This window comes from Malaclemys terrapin, chromosome 18 (assembly GCF_027887155.1).
Source record: "Malaclemys terrapin pileata isolate rMalTer1 chromosome 18, rMalTer1.hap1, whole genome shotgun sequence".
Taxonomy (NCBI): Eukaryota; Metazoa; Chordata; order Testudines; family Emydidae; genus Malaclemys; species Malaclemys terrapin.
Window position 1 is genome coordinate 4,034,720 of NC_071522.1, and position 17,432 is coordinate 4,052,151.

General features: G+C 41.0%; 1 protein-coding gene across 2 annotated transcripts in view; it reads left to right on the forward strand.

Annotated features, from left to right (window-relative positions):
• Nucleotides 1-1,382: 1,382 nt before the first annotated feature.
• The window catches only part of AKAP10 (A-kinase anchoring protein 10), a 35,545-nt gene continuing 19,495 nt past the window's right edge, over nt 1,383-17,432 (forward strand). The window contains exons 1-5 of one of the 2 annotated variants that reach the window (XM_054008348.1): nt 1,554-1,594; nt 11,861-11,908; nt 13,223-13,314; nt 14,187-14,369; nt 16,510-17,067. In XM_054008348.1, the coding sequence (XP_053864323.1) occupies nt 14,288-14,369; nt 16,510-17,067 (640 nt within the window). In that variant the 5' untranslated portion in view covers nt 1,554-1,594; nt 11,861-11,908; nt 13,223-13,314; nt 14,187-14,287. Of the gene's footprint in view, nt 1,595-11,860; nt 11,909-13,222; nt 13,315-14,186; nt 14,370-16,509; nt 17,068-17,432 lie in introns of both variants that reach the window. The other variant, XM_054008347.1, reaches the window with a different exon arrangement.

Below are 17,432 nucleotides of genomic sequence, written 5' to 3' on the forward strand. Positions count from 1 at the left end.
AGGACTTGGTACCTATACAGCTCTTTAGAAATAATCATGGCAATGTTGTGTCGTAACTCTAATGTCCTTTGTGGTAGAGAAGAAATAAGATTTGCTTGTCTGAATACAAAGAGGGTTCTGGAGACAGGTGAACCCTTACTAACTGACACAGTCTGTGCGGCCTAATGTCACAAGTCAAAGTATCTCTAAGTTCTGGCTAAGACTAAGTAGGGTGGGAACTCTTGCTGGCTATACAACACCAGTATGTGGGCGTTTTGAGACAAAATGATGAAGCCATGTTGTGCTCTGATGACATTTTGACACAGCATGGAAGCACTGTGAATGCCACAATGATGCTACTTCAGTGTGATGGTGTAGTGTGGCAAGAACAAGGATTTGATCCATTGTGACGGCACATGGCAGTAGGGTTGCCAGCCCTCCAGGATTGTCCTGGAGTCTCCAGGATATAAAGATTTATCTTTAATGAAAGATTATGTCATGTGATGAAACCTCCAGGAATATGTCCAACCACAATTGGCAACCCTACATGGCCGTGATGATGTGTTGACATGGCACCATGGCCCGTGTCAGTGGTGTTTTGAGACCAGGTGATGCTGTTATAATACAGCGTGATGACATCACATCTCAGCATGATGACATTTTGACCCAATGGGACATTGCATCATGGCACCAGGACGCCCTGACGCAGCATGATGCTGTTACATCAAAGCCTGATGACATCACACCACTGCCACATCATAAAAGCGGAGTTAACCCCATAGCAGAAACTGACATTTTCCTTCTCCACCCCCAGCCTTAAACATGAGGCCTAAGCCCCAATTTCCCGCGTCTGGGGCTTCTTGCCCTTATCCAAGATGTCTGACTGGGCCTAACTCTCTCTGGCGCCTTCTGCCCTTATCCAAGATGTCTGACTGGGCCTAACTCTCTCTGGCGCCTTCTGCCCTTATCCAAGATGGCTGCCTGGGCCTAACTCTCTCTGGCGCCTTCTGCCCTTATCCAAGATGTCTGACTGGGCCTAACTCTCTCTGGCGCCTTCTGCCCTTATCCAAGATGTCTGACTGGGCCTAACTCTCTCTGGCGCCTTCTGCCCTTATCCAAGATGGCTGCCTGGGCCTAACTCTCTCTGGCGCCTTTTGCCCTTATCCAAGATGGCTGCCTGGGCCTAACTCTCTCTGGAGCCTTCTGCCCTTATCCAAAATAGCTGCCTGCCCTGGGGCATTTTGCCATTATCCAAGATGGCTACCGGCTCTGGGTCCCTTTGCCCTTATCTAAGCGGGCTTCCCGCACTTAGCATGGCGGCCTGACGCCCAGGCAGCCATCTTGAGGGAAGGCAAGAGGCCGCGGGTATTGCCGCGCCGCTGTTTCCCGTGATGCCTCACGAGCTCCGCTCTCCTCTCTCCTCCGTTCCCCCCGGAAGAGGGAGCTTGGCGGTGGCGGTTGTTGACAATATGGCGGCTGCTGGCTGCTCCGCGGGAGGAAGAGGCGGAGGGAGAGGAGCCGGCAGGAGGAGGAAGGAGTCTCATTCATAGGGAGCCCGGCCCGCTGCTCTCCCCCCTTCCCCGCCCCGGCACCATGTCCTTCTTCAGGCGGAAAGGTGAGGGGGCCGCCGGGCTGGCAGGGCCATGGGGATGGAGGCTGCGGGGAAGGCGGGGCAGCAGGCCTGAGGTGGGAGAACGGGGAGGTAACATAACATGGGGGCAGGAGGGCTGGGGACGGGACTTTGAGGGGCAGGAGGCCTGAGGAGAGGGAACGGTAGGGGGTGGGAACATGGGGGGCAGGTGGCCTGGCGATATGGGCGGCTGTAGGTGACAGGGAGGGAACTGCTCTTTCTTGGGGGCACGTAGAGAGGCTGAGCTGTGGGACCCAGGCCTTTTTGCTCTCTGGGGTACAGAGGAGGAGGCAGGACCTTGGACAGGGGATTGTAGGAGCCTCCCTTCCCTTCTCCCAGAGAGCCAGCCTGCCAGGGGTCTGCACATTCTTTCCCCTCTGGACACTCATTTTCTCTCCCCTTCTCTGCTGTCAATAAGTGCTTCCCCTTCCATGTTTCCAGGGATGTCCAAGATATGATGATGTCTCTGATGAAGACTTCAAAACTATTAAGCATTTGATTGAAGCTTGCAGTGCAAACAATCCTCAAACAAGAGAGTTTAAAAAATAATCTGAAATGACTGAATCTCGCTCCAAATGAGTGGGATCTGTCAGCTCTGCTTTCAGTAAATAACCCTGACTCCTTCCCACCCTCCACCTCACCAAAATAAAAAAAAAAGGGCATGGTTTGGGGTGTTATGATGGGTTTCAACTCCTTTGTTTTATCCTGGCTGCTGCATCTCAGAGTGAGATGGCTGCTGCAGTTTCTCCTTGCCTTGTAACAAGGATCTTGCTGTGACCTCAGGAAATCTAAGCATATTTTGAAATAGATCCTGATTTTAAACCTTGGTGATGCAGCTAGCAGCTTCATTCACTGGGATGGTTCTCAGAATAGTTGTAACTAGCAAGGTCAGAGTTTGCATTTTCTTAAGGAAAGCATGGTTTAACAGCTGTAAAAAAGATAACTATTACATGTTGTATACTTCTTGTTTCCTCGTTAGGTAGACTAATACAAATAAAATTTTGCATTAACCCACTCTATCTTGTTAAATTTTACCAAATTAAAATAACACTTGCATGATATAGTAAAACACAGCGGATTAGCTATTTGTATTGTGATAGTATCCTAAAGCCCCCAAGCACCCATTGTGCTTAATGCTGGACAAAAGCACAGATGATACAGTCCTTGCCCCAACGAGCTTATTATACAGAAGTTATGTAGCATAACTCAATATATTAATATTTTAAGTATCCTATTTTCCTGATTCCTATTTTTGTGCAATGTGTACGAGTAATCATTGAGTTAATGGTTTAGATCAGGGTTTCTCAAACTTCATTGCACTGCGAGCCCCTTCTGACAACAAAAATTACTGCACAACCCCAGGTGGGGGAACCCAAGCCTGAGCCCTGGGTGGGAGTGCCAAAGCCCAAGCCCCACCACACTGGGTGTGGGGGCCAAGGTGGAAGGCCAAGGGCTTTAGGCCAGGACTGGCAGGGTGTAACCTCGACCCTTGCTGCCCAGTGCTGAAGCCCTTGGGCTTTGGCCCCGGGCCCCAGCAAGTCCAAGCCAGCCCTGTCAACCCCATTAAAACAGGTTGCGACCCATTTTGTGGTCCCAACCCACAGTTTGAGAACCGCTGGTTTAGATTTTGTTGCTGAATTGGTCTAAAAGCAGTCAGTTGAAACATAGAGGGTGTTTTGTTTTTTTAACATATGGGTGCTAAATTCCTCAGTTCATAATCAGTCTCTAGAGAAGTTACATCCCCCAATAAATGTAACTAAACCTTCCTGTGATAAGAAAATGACGTAAAGAAACTAACCATTATTTTCATTACTTGAAATAAATGACATGCATTCTGGGTTTTACAGTTTGAGCTATTCTATATAATTTAATTTACAAAAGATGAATCCCTTTAAGACAAATAGTAGAACCTTACTTTTACCTGGAGTAAGTCTGTTGTACTTTCAGTTCAAAATATACAATCAGAGGTGCTTACATTTTGATTGGGGAAAAATATTTTCAGCCTGCTATTAGTGTTTGGGGACTAAAGTCTGATCCTGAAAGCTGCCAAGAACTCTCAAGTCCTATGGGAGCTCAGTAGGTACTTCCTAGAATTCCTGGTGTTCAACAGCTTTCTATAACAGCTATTTTTCAATCAGCAGAATTTTCCATGTTTAACTATTCTTCTGATTATGGTTGATTAGTCAGTAAGTGTGTCCAGTATCTGACACAGAAAATGGGGGTATCTGGATAATAACTGAAAATGGCTAATAGACAGAAGGTAACAATATGACTTAAAATATAAGATTTTAAAGCCAAATATGTTTGACATTTTTCAAGTCGATTTTATAGTCTTACTACTTCCTTGTTCTTTGAAAATAAAATAAGCCTGTTGGTATTAGTGGTCTGAATCATTAGAAAATGAATGTTGTATAACAACACCTCTAATTTGCACAGGCTCAATGTTTTTTTAAATGGAAATCACTTCCACATTTGAAGGGTAATCCAGGTGTTTTATTGTGTGTTAGGCAGTCTGTGTAAAAATCAGTCTTGTCAACCTGTGATAATACTGTAGTTCAAGTAGTAAAACTATCATTCCTTCAAGAGCTTCTACAACAATTAAGAACAGGAGTACTTGTGGCACCTTAGAGACTAACAAATTTATTAGAGCATAAGCTTTCGTGGACTACAGCCCTTATGCTCTAATAAATTTGTTAGTCTCTAAGGTGCCACAAGTACTCCTGTTCTTTTTGCGGATACAGACTAACACGGCTGCTACTCTGAAACCTACAACAATTAAGTGGCTGATATGAGTCTCTTGTAAAGTGTCTTGTTACAGAAAAATGGATCCAAACTGCATTTTTTGTTTTGGGAGGGTGAGAAGATTTGATAAGTTTAGATAGCAGTGTTCATTGGCCAGGCTCATATTTTTCACATATGACTGGAAGTACTTTACACGTTATTACAAGATTTCAAGGCCAAAGTAGCAGCACAAATTCTCTTATGCGTGGGGATTAGTGCAGTAGTCCTGGAAAAACAGTTTTAACCCCCCACTTTTCATGGGAGAAGTTCCAGAGATGCCATGAAGTCCACCACAGACTTTGCTGTTGTCATCAATTATTACGTGGAAGGTGCTCAGATACCATAGTGATGGGCAGCAGCATGAAATCCTAATATAGATCCAGCTGTGAACTAATGGTCAGATACAAAATGTTCCTCAACTCTGTACACTGAAGTATTTTTGTATGCAGTTATTTTTATATAGGCTCTTGTATGAAATAACCTTCCCCAGAGTAGATAATAAAGTGAATTGTGGAACAGGTACCCTGTCTTGATAAACTGGTATGGAAACAAAGTGAAATCCATCAGAGACAAGTGCAAAGAGATTCTTATAGGAAGGAATAGTCAAATGTAAAATAGAGGGATACTGATTTTGATAGTACTGTGACTAAAGGGATCTGAGATTATTGGTTTTAGCAGAAGTGGCTGAAACTAAATGTTATAGTGCAACATTATTGCAAACAAAACCCAGTTCTTCTAGGTTGCATGAATAGAAATATCATATAACTAAGGCTGTGAGTTTGTCATGGAAGTCACAGATTGTGTGACTTTCCGGGACCACCGCAACTTCAGCAGCTGCTGTGGCTGGCCCGGGGCTCGGGCTCCTGCCCTCCGTCCCCCCCAGCAGCAGGAGTTTGGGTGTGGGAGGGGGCTTAGGGTTGGGGGTTGGGGCGCAGGAGGGAGTGAGGGCTCTGGGTGGTTCTTACCTTGGGGGACTCCCCCAGAAGCGGTGACATGTCCTTCCCTCAGCTCCTAGCTCTGCGTACTGCTTCCGCCCGCAGATACTGCCCCCACAGCTCCCATTGGCTGTGGTTCCTGGCCAGTGGGAGCTGTGGAGCCGGCGCTTGGGTTGGGGGCAGCGCACGGAGCTAGGAGCTGAGGGAGGGACATGTCACCACTTCCAGGGAGCCACAAGGAGGCAGTTAAGGAGCCTGCCAGCCCTGCCAACCCCCCCTCACCCCATCTGCACCAGCAGGTGTCTCCCCCCAGCACCAGCCCCGAGCACCCACAGCTTCCCCTGGGCCCTGCCCCAAGCACCTGCGGCACCCCTGACCATCCCCCAAGATTTAGTCAGGGGTATATAGTACAAGTCATGGACAGGTCATGGACCTTGAATTTTTGTTTACTGCCCGTGACCTGTTCATGTCTTTTACTAAAAAATACCCGTGAGTAAAAATGTAGCCTTACATATAACATAAGGAAGATTGTTGGTCTGCTGCCCTGAGAACTGATTAGGCCTGAGAGAGCTGCTTTCAGTTTTGGATACTGCATTTTAGGGAAGGTGTAAATTGGAGGTGTTGGAGAAAACAAATAAAAGGTTTTGAATAACCCCCAACATCCTCATTTGAAAACCAAAGTACTCTGTCCAAAATCAGTATAGTTGGAGCAAATTGCTATAGTATTTTTATAAGGGACTAAGTTGGGAAAGATGAAGAGAACGGGGTGTATTTGGTGAAAACTGAGGAGGGAGAGAACTTTCTATAAATATCTAGAGATCTTATACATGGGGAAATAATAAACTACATCTTTAGTTGATGAAGATGGGCCGTAAGGCAAGGGGCTAGGGAAATTTAGGGTTGCATAGTAGAAGGAAAAAAAGTAACTATAAGATTTGTTAGGCATCTGACCCAGCAGCCAAAGGAGGTTATAGGTGGTTAGGGAATTCTCATTAGTGAGGATATTCAAGGCCAAATTACACACCATCTATTATCTTAGAAATAATATAAACAGTCCTGCCATGATGTAAGAAGAAGGGTTAACTGATGCACATATAAAATGATACAAGACAGCTTACATTTGCTCATCCTTCTTGGCAAACTGATTTTTCTCACTAAATATATTAAAATCTTAGACCTTGTATGGCAGGCTGCACCTCAGCCTGCCTCTTAGTCCTCTGAAAATGAAGGCTGCCTGTGGAAATTCTATCAGACCTATAACCCTAATGTACATGGCTATTGTTGTTGTTCAGAATTGGCTTCAAGTGCATGATATGACACCAGCTAGATTGGCTGCAGCAGGGTGAAAGCAGAATTCATGTAGTGATATTTTACTCCTTGAAATGTAGCCTATATGCATGTACTATCATTCCTATATCTATAACTATTGCTTTGTAAATTTGTTCTGCTTGCTGCTGACAGTGATGCTAGAATACTTAAGCATCCCATCTTACCACTTAAGTAGAAGGTGACTATTTGAACTACGCCATGTTACAGGTAGTAAGGTAATAACTAGTTAAAGAGTAACAACTTATCTTTACAGAGAAGTTAGCATGAAAGAACAATTAACAGTCTTTAGCTAAAGCGATTAGACAATGAAAGACAAGGGAAAGTGAGTAATCGCTGTCACTAAAGGTAGCTAAGACTGGACTTGATGGATCAGGTATTGAGAATGTTTTAGGGAGATATACCTATACCTATCTCATAGAGCTGGAAGGGACCCCGAGAGGTCATCGAGTCAAGCCCCCTGCCTTCACTAGCAGGACCAAGTACTGATTTTCCCCAGATCCCTAAGTGGCCCCCTCAAGGATTGAACTCACAACCCTGGGTTTAGCAGGCCAATGCTCAAACCACTGAGCTATCCCTCCCCCCAGGGAGAATGATGCTATTCTGATGCAGTGTAACAAATTACATTTGTTAAATATTATTGTGCTAGAAGGGATATGTGCTGATTTTCCCAGACAATTTTCATCTGGACAATAGTGTTCAATAATCTATGTAAAACCTAGTCATCTTAAATATTTTAATGTCTACAGTCATGTATAAATTGAAGGTCTACATAAAAAAAAGTGGAAAACAAGAATCCCAAGTTGCTTAATCAAGGTTTGAATGACTCTATTCCAAAATGAAAGTGCTAACCTCTAGTATAAATGTAAAATGCTGAGTTGCCAATTCATGGGTCTGCATCATTTATACTTCCCATTCTAATGGCTGTCAGACTGATGCTGCTGCATTGACTATTGTGCAGAACAATTCTATAACTGGAGATTGAAATGCCTCTCTAAAAGATTTAAAATATTTAAATTGGGGTAAGAGCTTTTTTAAAATGTGGTCATATTTTGCAATGTAAAGACTTGATTCTAGTAGTTATAATTTGTATAGAGTGTACTTGGAAGATTTTCAAGGCCAGAGTTCCATGAATGAGCTATTTGTAAGTAACCTTTTCAGCCTGTAGAGGCCAAAGAAATTTTCACTAGTAGCTTATGCACTTAAATATTTATTTAGATGTAACTGGAAGTTACAAGCATGTTTTCAATATCACTTTCATTTTTAACTCTTGAGTCCTAAATATTTTGGTGACTTCATAATTTTTTGCCTAATTGATCTTTAGGGTTTTTTTTTTTGTAATTGACAAAAATAATTTTTTTACAGCCATAAGATGCAGATTTTTTTCGACTAAGATATCTCCCTACAGTACTTATTTTGTAGGCACTTGGCAAACATAGAGAGACAGTTCCTGCCCCTTGTAGGCATTTTGCACACAGAGCGAGACAGTTCCTGCCCCAAACAGCATACAACCTAAAATGTTCACCATAAATACCAAAGCATGTTTTAAATTCCATGGTAGAATGATAATATATACTAGAAATTGTACCACCTAGATTTAAACCAATCTTTTTTTCTAGCTAACCACACCAATTACTTAGGAATCATCTATACAAAGTTCACAGCTTGATAGAAAGCATCTGTCAAACCTGTCATCCACCACAATTAAAGCATATATATCTTAACTATGCTGATAAGTCAAGTTTGTAATAAGGCTGCAGGTGATGGATGTGCAAATATCCAAATGTTAGATTATTTAGATAATACTATCTGTGAGTTATGTCAGGGCATGGGGAGGAGGAGACATGTTTGACCTTCACATCCGGTGCTCTGTGAGGTCTCTGAATTCCCACAAATTTGCCATACACTTCAATTAACAGTACTGTGTTGTTAGAAACTGAATATTCTTTTGGGCAGTAATGCAAACTGCAGGAAGTAAATATGTGAAGAAATGACTTGAATAGATGAGGAAGCTGACCTTGCATGTGCTGTAGGTGAAGCAGAATACAGGTTCCTTTTCTTCATCTAGGGTTTTTGTATTCTGCAGATAGTGATCACCCTTCCTAGGACAATGCCATTGTCCCATGTATGGATGCAGGGGCCAAATTAAAATTGGTGATCGTCTCTTAAGTGAAGATGCACTAAGTTTCTAGTATTTTTTTTTTTAAATCACCATAATCGGGAGGGGGGTAAATTATTCATTCCATCTAAATAAACTCAAGTCATCACTTTCTGTTTGTTTGTTTCTTGGTTAAGCTTAAAAATTAACAGGTAGTGGTGATCTCTGTCTATACATCAGTGGCAGGATATGGCCCCCTACGTGGATGGTTAAATATAATCAACAGAGCTCTAACATATCTTAGCAAATGCACTGGGTCCTTATGGTAGTGTAAAATGCAGGTTTTTCTGCCTTTGGCATGAGAGGCTTTCATTTCAGTCATGAGTGGTTCCGTCTCTGCTGGTAGATTGACCTCTGTTGCTTTACTAAAGAGATTAAATATAGCCTTAGTAACCAAATAATTCTGTTAAGATTGCTGTTCAGAAATCTAACAACAATCATGTTCTTGGTATTGTTCCTCTGTGAAATGTTTCTTGTTCCTCAACAGTGGGAAGGGAGACTCAGGTTTGCCATTCTTAATTGATGGGGTCTCTTGCTGAATAGGGCCACAAAGGACTGAAGAATGGAATTCTTGCATGGACCCGTTTTACACTGTTACCACCACAACTAACTTTGAGATTATTTTTGCATAAGAGCTTGTAAATTTTCCTCTTGTGCAACATGTGTAGCATGCAGAGTTTGTGAATGGGATGCATGCACAAAGCATAAGTAATTACTACTTGTGTTTTTTGCAGTGGCGCAAAGTGCTTGATCTTGGGAATGCTGGAAGTTGCAACTGCCATGCCAAAGCTCAATAGCACCTTCTGCCTAGTAAATTGGTCAGAGACTGTTTTGAGGACAGGCCTTTAAAGCTACCAGTTGAAAGAAAACATGTCAAGCAGAAATGCATCTTGGAGCAAATAGGCTGTGGCACATTGCCCTTTTTTTGCTGTCTTCTATGGTGCAAGCCATTGCTCAAACACAGTGCACTTTGTTAATATGTAAGACTTTTGGCTTGCTAAATTACCTTTTTATCTCTGGTCCCTGGTAAGATTCTATATTTGCAAATGTGCAGCAAGATACATAACATGACACAGCAAGAAAAGTGCAGATATACTTGTGAAATTGTGATCTATTTAGTCAATTTACTAATGATCTTAGACATTTTTTAAAAATATATATATATATATTTATTTATTTATTTAACTCCTCTGTGGTCTAATGTTCAGTAACGAGGCTTCTGTTATTGTTTATGTCCCAGTTGTTTGAATCTAAAGATAAATCATCCATAAATAAGCCCTCTTTTGCTCTCCAGGATATGTAATGATAGAGTTTTGGGGAGTCATGAACATATTGCTTTTTGTCATTGAAAGTTACATCTTCTAAATTTAATTTTTTTGAGGTCAGGGAGTGCAGGTGTCAGGAGTTGGAATAATTCTCAAAACCTTGAAGTTTTAGACAAGTGGGTCCCACTCTCACACTAATTTAAGTATATACAGTTTAGGGACTTGATCTGATAAAAGACCTTTAGGGTCATTAGAGGTCCTGGGTCCTAATGCAGAATTGGCCAAACTTGAAAATCCGTAACGAATTAAAACTTGAGTCATCATAAATATCTCAGATGAAATCGATTTTACATGATCTAATGTAGTCACTAGTGTAAGTGTAGATAGACAGAAGTAATCTGCACCTGTTCATTGCTGAATCAAACGAAAATCCAAATTTAAAAAAATTATTAAAGCTAATGTTAAATTATATAATATACAGGTTAAGAAAAGAGTGTCTGCACATCTGGGTATAGTGTTTAGATTATCCACAAATACAAAGTTTGTTTTTACAGTCATAAAATACATATAATGCTTAATTAGCAATAACCCAAATTAAGGTGAATCCGAATACTCGGGTACATCACTCATGAAAAGTTATACAGAGTTGATTGTAGAAAGCAAATATAGGAATGAGTGTAGATTGTCCCTCGGTAATTGAGCATATTACTTGCTTTCTTAGCCAATGGAAATGTTTGCTGGTTTTAGTTTTGCTGGTGTTTTTTAGTTTTGCTGTGAATGGACTGGTAAGTAGGTAGACATGTATGTGTCTGTCTTTGACAAAGAATCAAGCTGCGTCCAAAAACACCTGTCATAATGCTACATAGAACAGTTTATTTGGTTGTATTGATATTATCCTAAAATAGTAACCTGTTTCCCCCCCGCACTTCTGTATTATGAGATTAGACTTTCCTTTTACACATGCCAGTGTACTTTTTTTGATTATCACTGATAAATTTATTATTTTTTCAGTCATCTTCTTTATGTCCTCTTTCAGTCTTTATGCTTTGTTCTATACTGTTCCTTATGTTGGGGCTTCCTCGTTCTCTTCTTTCAGATTCTTCCTAAAAACTTCCACATTTTTCCTTTACATCTGTTGTGCTTCAAGTTCAGTCAACCATTGTATTATTTATATTTGATCAATATTGTTTGTGTCAGTATTATACTTATTGTAAATTTCTATATCGCCTACTGCTGTGTAAAGTCAGGAGCAAGGACAAGCTCCATTTATGTCTCTACAGCTACTGGTATTCAGATAATACTGTGGGGATATAACTTTTCCAAAATTGTGTGCTGTGTGTGGTTCACTGAAAACATCTGCCAATATTTTGTTTTAAAATGCAACTAGTTCATCCTTTAATTTTGTTTTGAAAACAGTTTACATTTTGAATTTACTTTAAATAAGAAATCAGATAGGCAACCTACAAGATTGGTTAAGTTGGTTTAAATTACATAATACAAACATCCCGCAAAGCTCGTGTATTAATACAAATCTTTTAATTTTTGTGAAATTTAATCCGTAAGAATGAACTACCAGGTTTTGTGTAAAAAGCTTAACATCCCCATCCAGCTACTGGATGTATGTGTAGAGTTGAAAATAGCAAATATATTTTAAAACAAAGAGGTGCTTATTTGCTACTTTCATTACCCACCAAGTCCTGAGTTTGAGATTTTTATATTCTCCTTCAACAGTCCATGCCATCACAAACCTGAAATAGCTTTTTATTCCTTCCTTTATATTTTACAGTGAAAGGCAAAGAACAAGAGAAGACCACAGATGTAAAAGCAATTAAAAGTAAGCTCAAGATTTACTGAACTCTATGGAAAGACAGTAAGATCCACAACACTGCCATATTTTTGTAACCAGTTGTTCATTTCCTTATCACTGAAGAGGAGCACACCTTGTACTAGAAAAAGTAAATAGTTAATCTGTCTCCAGGTGGCCTATAGTAAATTGAAAACTAATCTTTCCTGATAACTATCATCTTACCAGATCTGGATGCATGGAAAGTTATTCTTTCTCGCGTTTTATTCCAAAATTATCACCTTGCAAATAATGATTATTCCTTATCTGCAGTAGTTTGCTTTCTGAGGTTTTTGGGAGCTTTTTCTGGTATGTAATTTATTTTGCAATTTTGATAATGTGACTTTGCATTGCCTAACTTACAGAACAGGAGGCTAGGTTCTGATTTTGCTTTTACTAATGTAAATATGGAGTAACTCAGTTGAAGTCAGGAGTGCCTTCAGACTTACACCAGTGGAGTGGAGATCCAAATCTTTTTCAGAAAGAGCAGCTACCCTAATACTACACTAAATAGTATAGAAATGTTGTAGTCGTTACATGACTTAATGTAGAAAATTTTCCTGATTTGTTGGTAACACTCTGGGAAAACAACACATGGGAAAACAACACATCTAATTTATCAGTTCTTTCATTTTTATACATGTTCACTTTTTAGTTCAGCTTCCCTTGAGTATTGCTACAATCAGGGCCAGCTCCAGGCACCAGCATTCCAAGCAGGTGCTTGGGGTGGCAATCTACAAGGGGCAGCAGTATGTGTGTTTTTTGCTGCTTCAAGCAGCGCGCCGAATTACCGCCGTGGACGGCGGGGGCAGTCGGTGCGCCGTTAGGGCGGCACTCATGTTTCCGCGGCGGCGGCTTCTATGTTCAGCTGCCCACAGGGGCAATTCGGCGGCTTCTGTCTTCCGGCTGAAGACAGAAGCTGCCGCCAAATTGCCGCCGCTGAGGAAATGCGCATGCTGCCCTAACGGCACACGGACTGCCCCCGCCGTTCGTGGCGGCAATTCGGCGCGCTGCTTGGGGGGGCAAAAACAGTAGAACCGGCCCTGGCTACAATAATTAAGCTGCTTTTATGTGCCTCAAATATAACTTTATTTCGCTTTTTAAAGTGTTCCCTGGGCTTTCAGAAAAGTGTACAAGCATCTTTGAGCATGTTGATTTATCTTTGAAGCAGTACAAGAAGCAAAGGGATCCTAACCAAGTTAGCAATTATTAGTCATGACTACTTATTAGTTCAAGCAGATTGCTAAGGAAAGGCTATGACATGGCCACTGTGTAAAGTAAAATAAAACTTCAAATACAATTCAGTTTATTACAGAACAAGAACTGCAGATGTTGAGCAAAATGGGAGCAGCTTCCTTGTTTGGCAGAGCACTCTTCAGTGATCTGCATCATATGAGGTTAGAGATTTAACACTATCTAGAAGTTTTAGAATAGGTATTTCATCCTTAGAGTTTATTAAACTTAAATTCTGCTTATAATAAAGCTAGGAGCCTTAAATCTAAATCAGAAAGGTTAAACCATTATCAGATGGGTCTCTTTTTCTACACAGTGTCCTCCAGCAAGTAATCTTCAATTGCTGTGGTCAGCCAAGCAACTAGCTGCTTCCCACAGGCTTGGAAGAACATGTGTTTTCCCATTCCTGTCTGCAATACATACCAAAGGCTTCTTGGAGAATAGCAAGCAGAATTTCAGTACCAAATATTTCAATTCAAGGAAAACCTCCACATATCTTACAAATTATTTCCAGTGACTACTTGCCAGAATCAGGCCTGTGTTCATGTTTATTCAGTCATGTACATTCAAACAAGTGGAGAGGGAGACTATACTTACCCAGAGTTGTAGATTAGATTGTATTCTCTACATAGCTAATTTAGCAAAACAAAACCATACAGCCATAGATTAAAAGTATAGAAAACAGACCACAAATCCTCAACAGGTAATTGATAATTACGTGAACAAGATCAAATCTAAATGTAAACTTAAACATAGAGTCCTTATTATCTGCTGAACAAATGTGATAAAGGAGAATGGGCAACACTATAAACGGGCTAAAGTGATCTTATCTTTGGCGTGGAGAACCCACTTATTTCTAGTACCCCTGCTCTGGTCAGATTATTAAGCAGAGACTGACATGCTGTACTACAAATGGTGTTGTAATAAGGATGCAGGTGAGCTAACACTGTAAGTCATCTCATGGTACTTAGCATGGGATACTGTGTAGAAAAGGTTACAAGTTTTTTTCTTTTAATCATTGTTGTCTTGATTCCAGCTGCAATACCAGTACATTCCCCTCAAAGAAGCACTAGAAATCATGCCTTGCTGGAGGCTGCAGGACCAAGCCATGTGGCAATTAATGCCATCTCCGCCAACATGGACTCTTTTTCTAGCAGTCGGACAGCTGCTCTTAAGAAGCAGCCAAGTCACATGGAGGCTGCACATTTTGGAGACCTAGGTAAGACTTTGCTGTTCTCTAATATTAGTGAGCCATATCTTTTCATATCCTATGAATATTATATGTGCTGATCACTAGGACAAGTTAGCATTGAGGCAAGTAGCATAGTAAGGTTAAGAAAATTAGACACAAGAATAGTATCTAAGTTACACTACAAAGAGTAAAATAACATGGGCTATCCATTCAGTATAAAGCGTACTTGTTACCAGTTGGGATCAAAAAGAAATGTGCCGTGCCCTGTAGCTATTTACAGTAAAGTATATTATGAAAGTCTTGTACCTTCCTATAAAACACTATTGATGACACTGTCAAAGAGGATAGCACCCTAGATGGGCTATGGGCCTGTTCCACTGTGGCCCCTCCTGTGTTCCTTCATTACAGGTTCCTCCATGGGTAGGTGTTAATTTATCTCTAGGCTTAGTACATCTGTAAATATTAGATTTCTGATCTCTCACTTTTTGTTTTCTGTTTAGAGCTCTTTTCATCACCAATGGGCTCTCTATAAATGGATTTTTGGGTTGGCTATGGTGAATTCCGATTATACTTAATATATATTTTTTTTGAGTCGTCCTTTTTCTTCAAACTAAACGTTGTGGCCATTTGTGCTGCATGCAGTACCTTTGTACTAGACCTCTAAGGCTACTCTGACGGTGTCGGTTTGTTTTTTATTAAGGCACTGGAAAATTTCATTGGGCTAACCCCAGAGTAGCCACAAGCTTAAATACCTAGGTTCTTAAATTGTATTCATTGTGGTATCTTACATAGAGGCTTGAATTTGCCATTCTCTAGGGCCATAGATCCTCAATGTTGGTAGTCAGCAGCCTGTAACTGAAGGGGGAAGAATCAAAACTGACTGGAAGGCTGATGAGGGACTAGCCCCCAGCTTCCCAAGACCCCCTCATTTTTGTTGTGCCTCGTGTAGCTGCTGGCAGGGTGGAATCTAACACCTACTGCAAGAGAGAATTTAAAAAAAATAAACACTAAAAAGCCCAGGTGGTGTCTCCTACCTGGAATTACAACAGCAGCCCCCGCCAACTGATTAGGTAACAGGCTACAAGGATGGTAGAGAGAAGTCCGAACAGGAGACCAAGGCTGTGTTCCTCCTACTCTGTATCCCTGCCAGAGAGTGCAGAAGGAAAGGTGTGTGCCTTGTGCATTCCACCTGCCTCATCCTCTGGGTCAGAAAGGACAACCAGGTTTGCTAAAGGGTAGAAGGCATCCATTATAAAGTCTATTTTGTTTATTTTAATCTAAACAAGCCCAAGCTAAGTAACGTAAATCTTGCAGAGTTCTTATAGTTGATCTCTCTGAACCACACAAGCTATTTATACAGAGCAGGCAAAATGCCATTTAGATTGACCCAACAAATCAATAGACTATTTACCAATATTTTGTAGGCTAGACACTTTTGAAATAGTAACCACTACTGAGAACGCGTTTTTTATATTTAACTTCCTCATTGTACGTCGGAATGCTCAACAAACATGCTGTTCAAAAGCCCTTTTGGCACTGCTCACTGTACCATCCACTGACTGTCACAGATTGATTTCACTCATGGATGATGGTGCAGCTTGTGAGCAGAGGAAGGCTTGGGCGTTCAATGTTGCTAAAGTGTTATCAGTGCATTCTTATGGCTTATCTTCAGAGTTTTTTAAAATGCATTCAGAGTTTGAGGAAAGTTAAGGTAGCAGTTATAATGTCATGGATTTAGTATGTGAAAGTATAGAGCATAGGTAGCAGAAAGTGGAGTAAGCAAAGTCTGTGTGAGTAGGTTGGTCTTCATGCACTCCCACCTCACATGATCTAGGCATGCATTAGCAAATGGCTGTAAGGATTAGTCGCTTAAGGCTTCTTTATGCCTAGATATTTGATACATTGGTTGAATAATCAAATTTTTCTGTCTTTTTGACAATAGGATGAGAACTTTACTGGACTGATCAAATATAAATAATATATATATATTTAAATGGTAGGCATTTCCACTTTCCAAATACTTGTTGGGTAGGAAATGCATTTTACACCAAACTTGTATGAGTACTTCAGAATCCTTTCTTTCTCTCTACCAGTTGCATTTTGGTAATTGTATATCAGATGCCTAAATGTAGAATATTGTGTAAACTCTCTGATGCTTTTTCTTTAGGCCGATCGTGTCTGAATTATCAGGCTCAAGAGACCAAATCAAGCCTTTCAAAGACCCTTGAACAAGTCCTGCAGGACAGTGTTGCCCTACCTTATTTTATCCAGTTTATGGCACTGCGTAGAATGGAACATTTGGTTAAATTCTGGTTAGAGGCTGAAAGCTTTCACTCCACAACATGGTCCCGCATAAGAGCACACAGCCTGAACACAGTCAAACAGAGCTCATTGGCAGAGCCAGTGTCTCCCTCAGTAAAACAGCGTGAAACCACAGTATCTTCTCCAACTGGATTGCTTGATGAGAGGTTGGAGGATTCCAGCACAGTCCATCTGCTCATGACCAAGACAGTACCAACAAACCTGAATGATAGAATTAGCAACATTCAGAACCACTTGCTGTCAAGCCACGATAGCAATAATGCCAGGGTACTTCGTCTTGGGAAATCTGAGGCAGGGACCCATTCTGTTCAAGCTGAACAGCAAGACTCTTCCAAGCTTACAGTATCAAACAGAAACAGCCCCTCTTCTGCACTAAAGGACTTGTCAGGAAAACTAATGAAAAGTAAGTGCATCAGCGGTTCTCTTACATGGCCAGTTCCTCTGCCTCTTGTCTGCAAGTGGAGGAGTGTGGGAGAGTAAATAAAAACCTTTTTAAAAATACATTTTACTCCTAATGTATGGGTGCACCTGACTGACATATGTAACATTTTTTCAAAGAAAATGGCTAATTTATTGCTAGTATAATAGCTCAGCGTAATGGTGCTACATAATCCTTAATCGAATTTTAGGATTCTCAAAGTAGACTCATTAAATCAGATTTTTTACAATGTAGGTGGATTTTCTTGCAGAAGCAATCCTATTCCCAAGGGAAGGCATAAATGGAGAGATGAAGAATCATCATGTTAAGAGGACTAATTGGGCTAGATT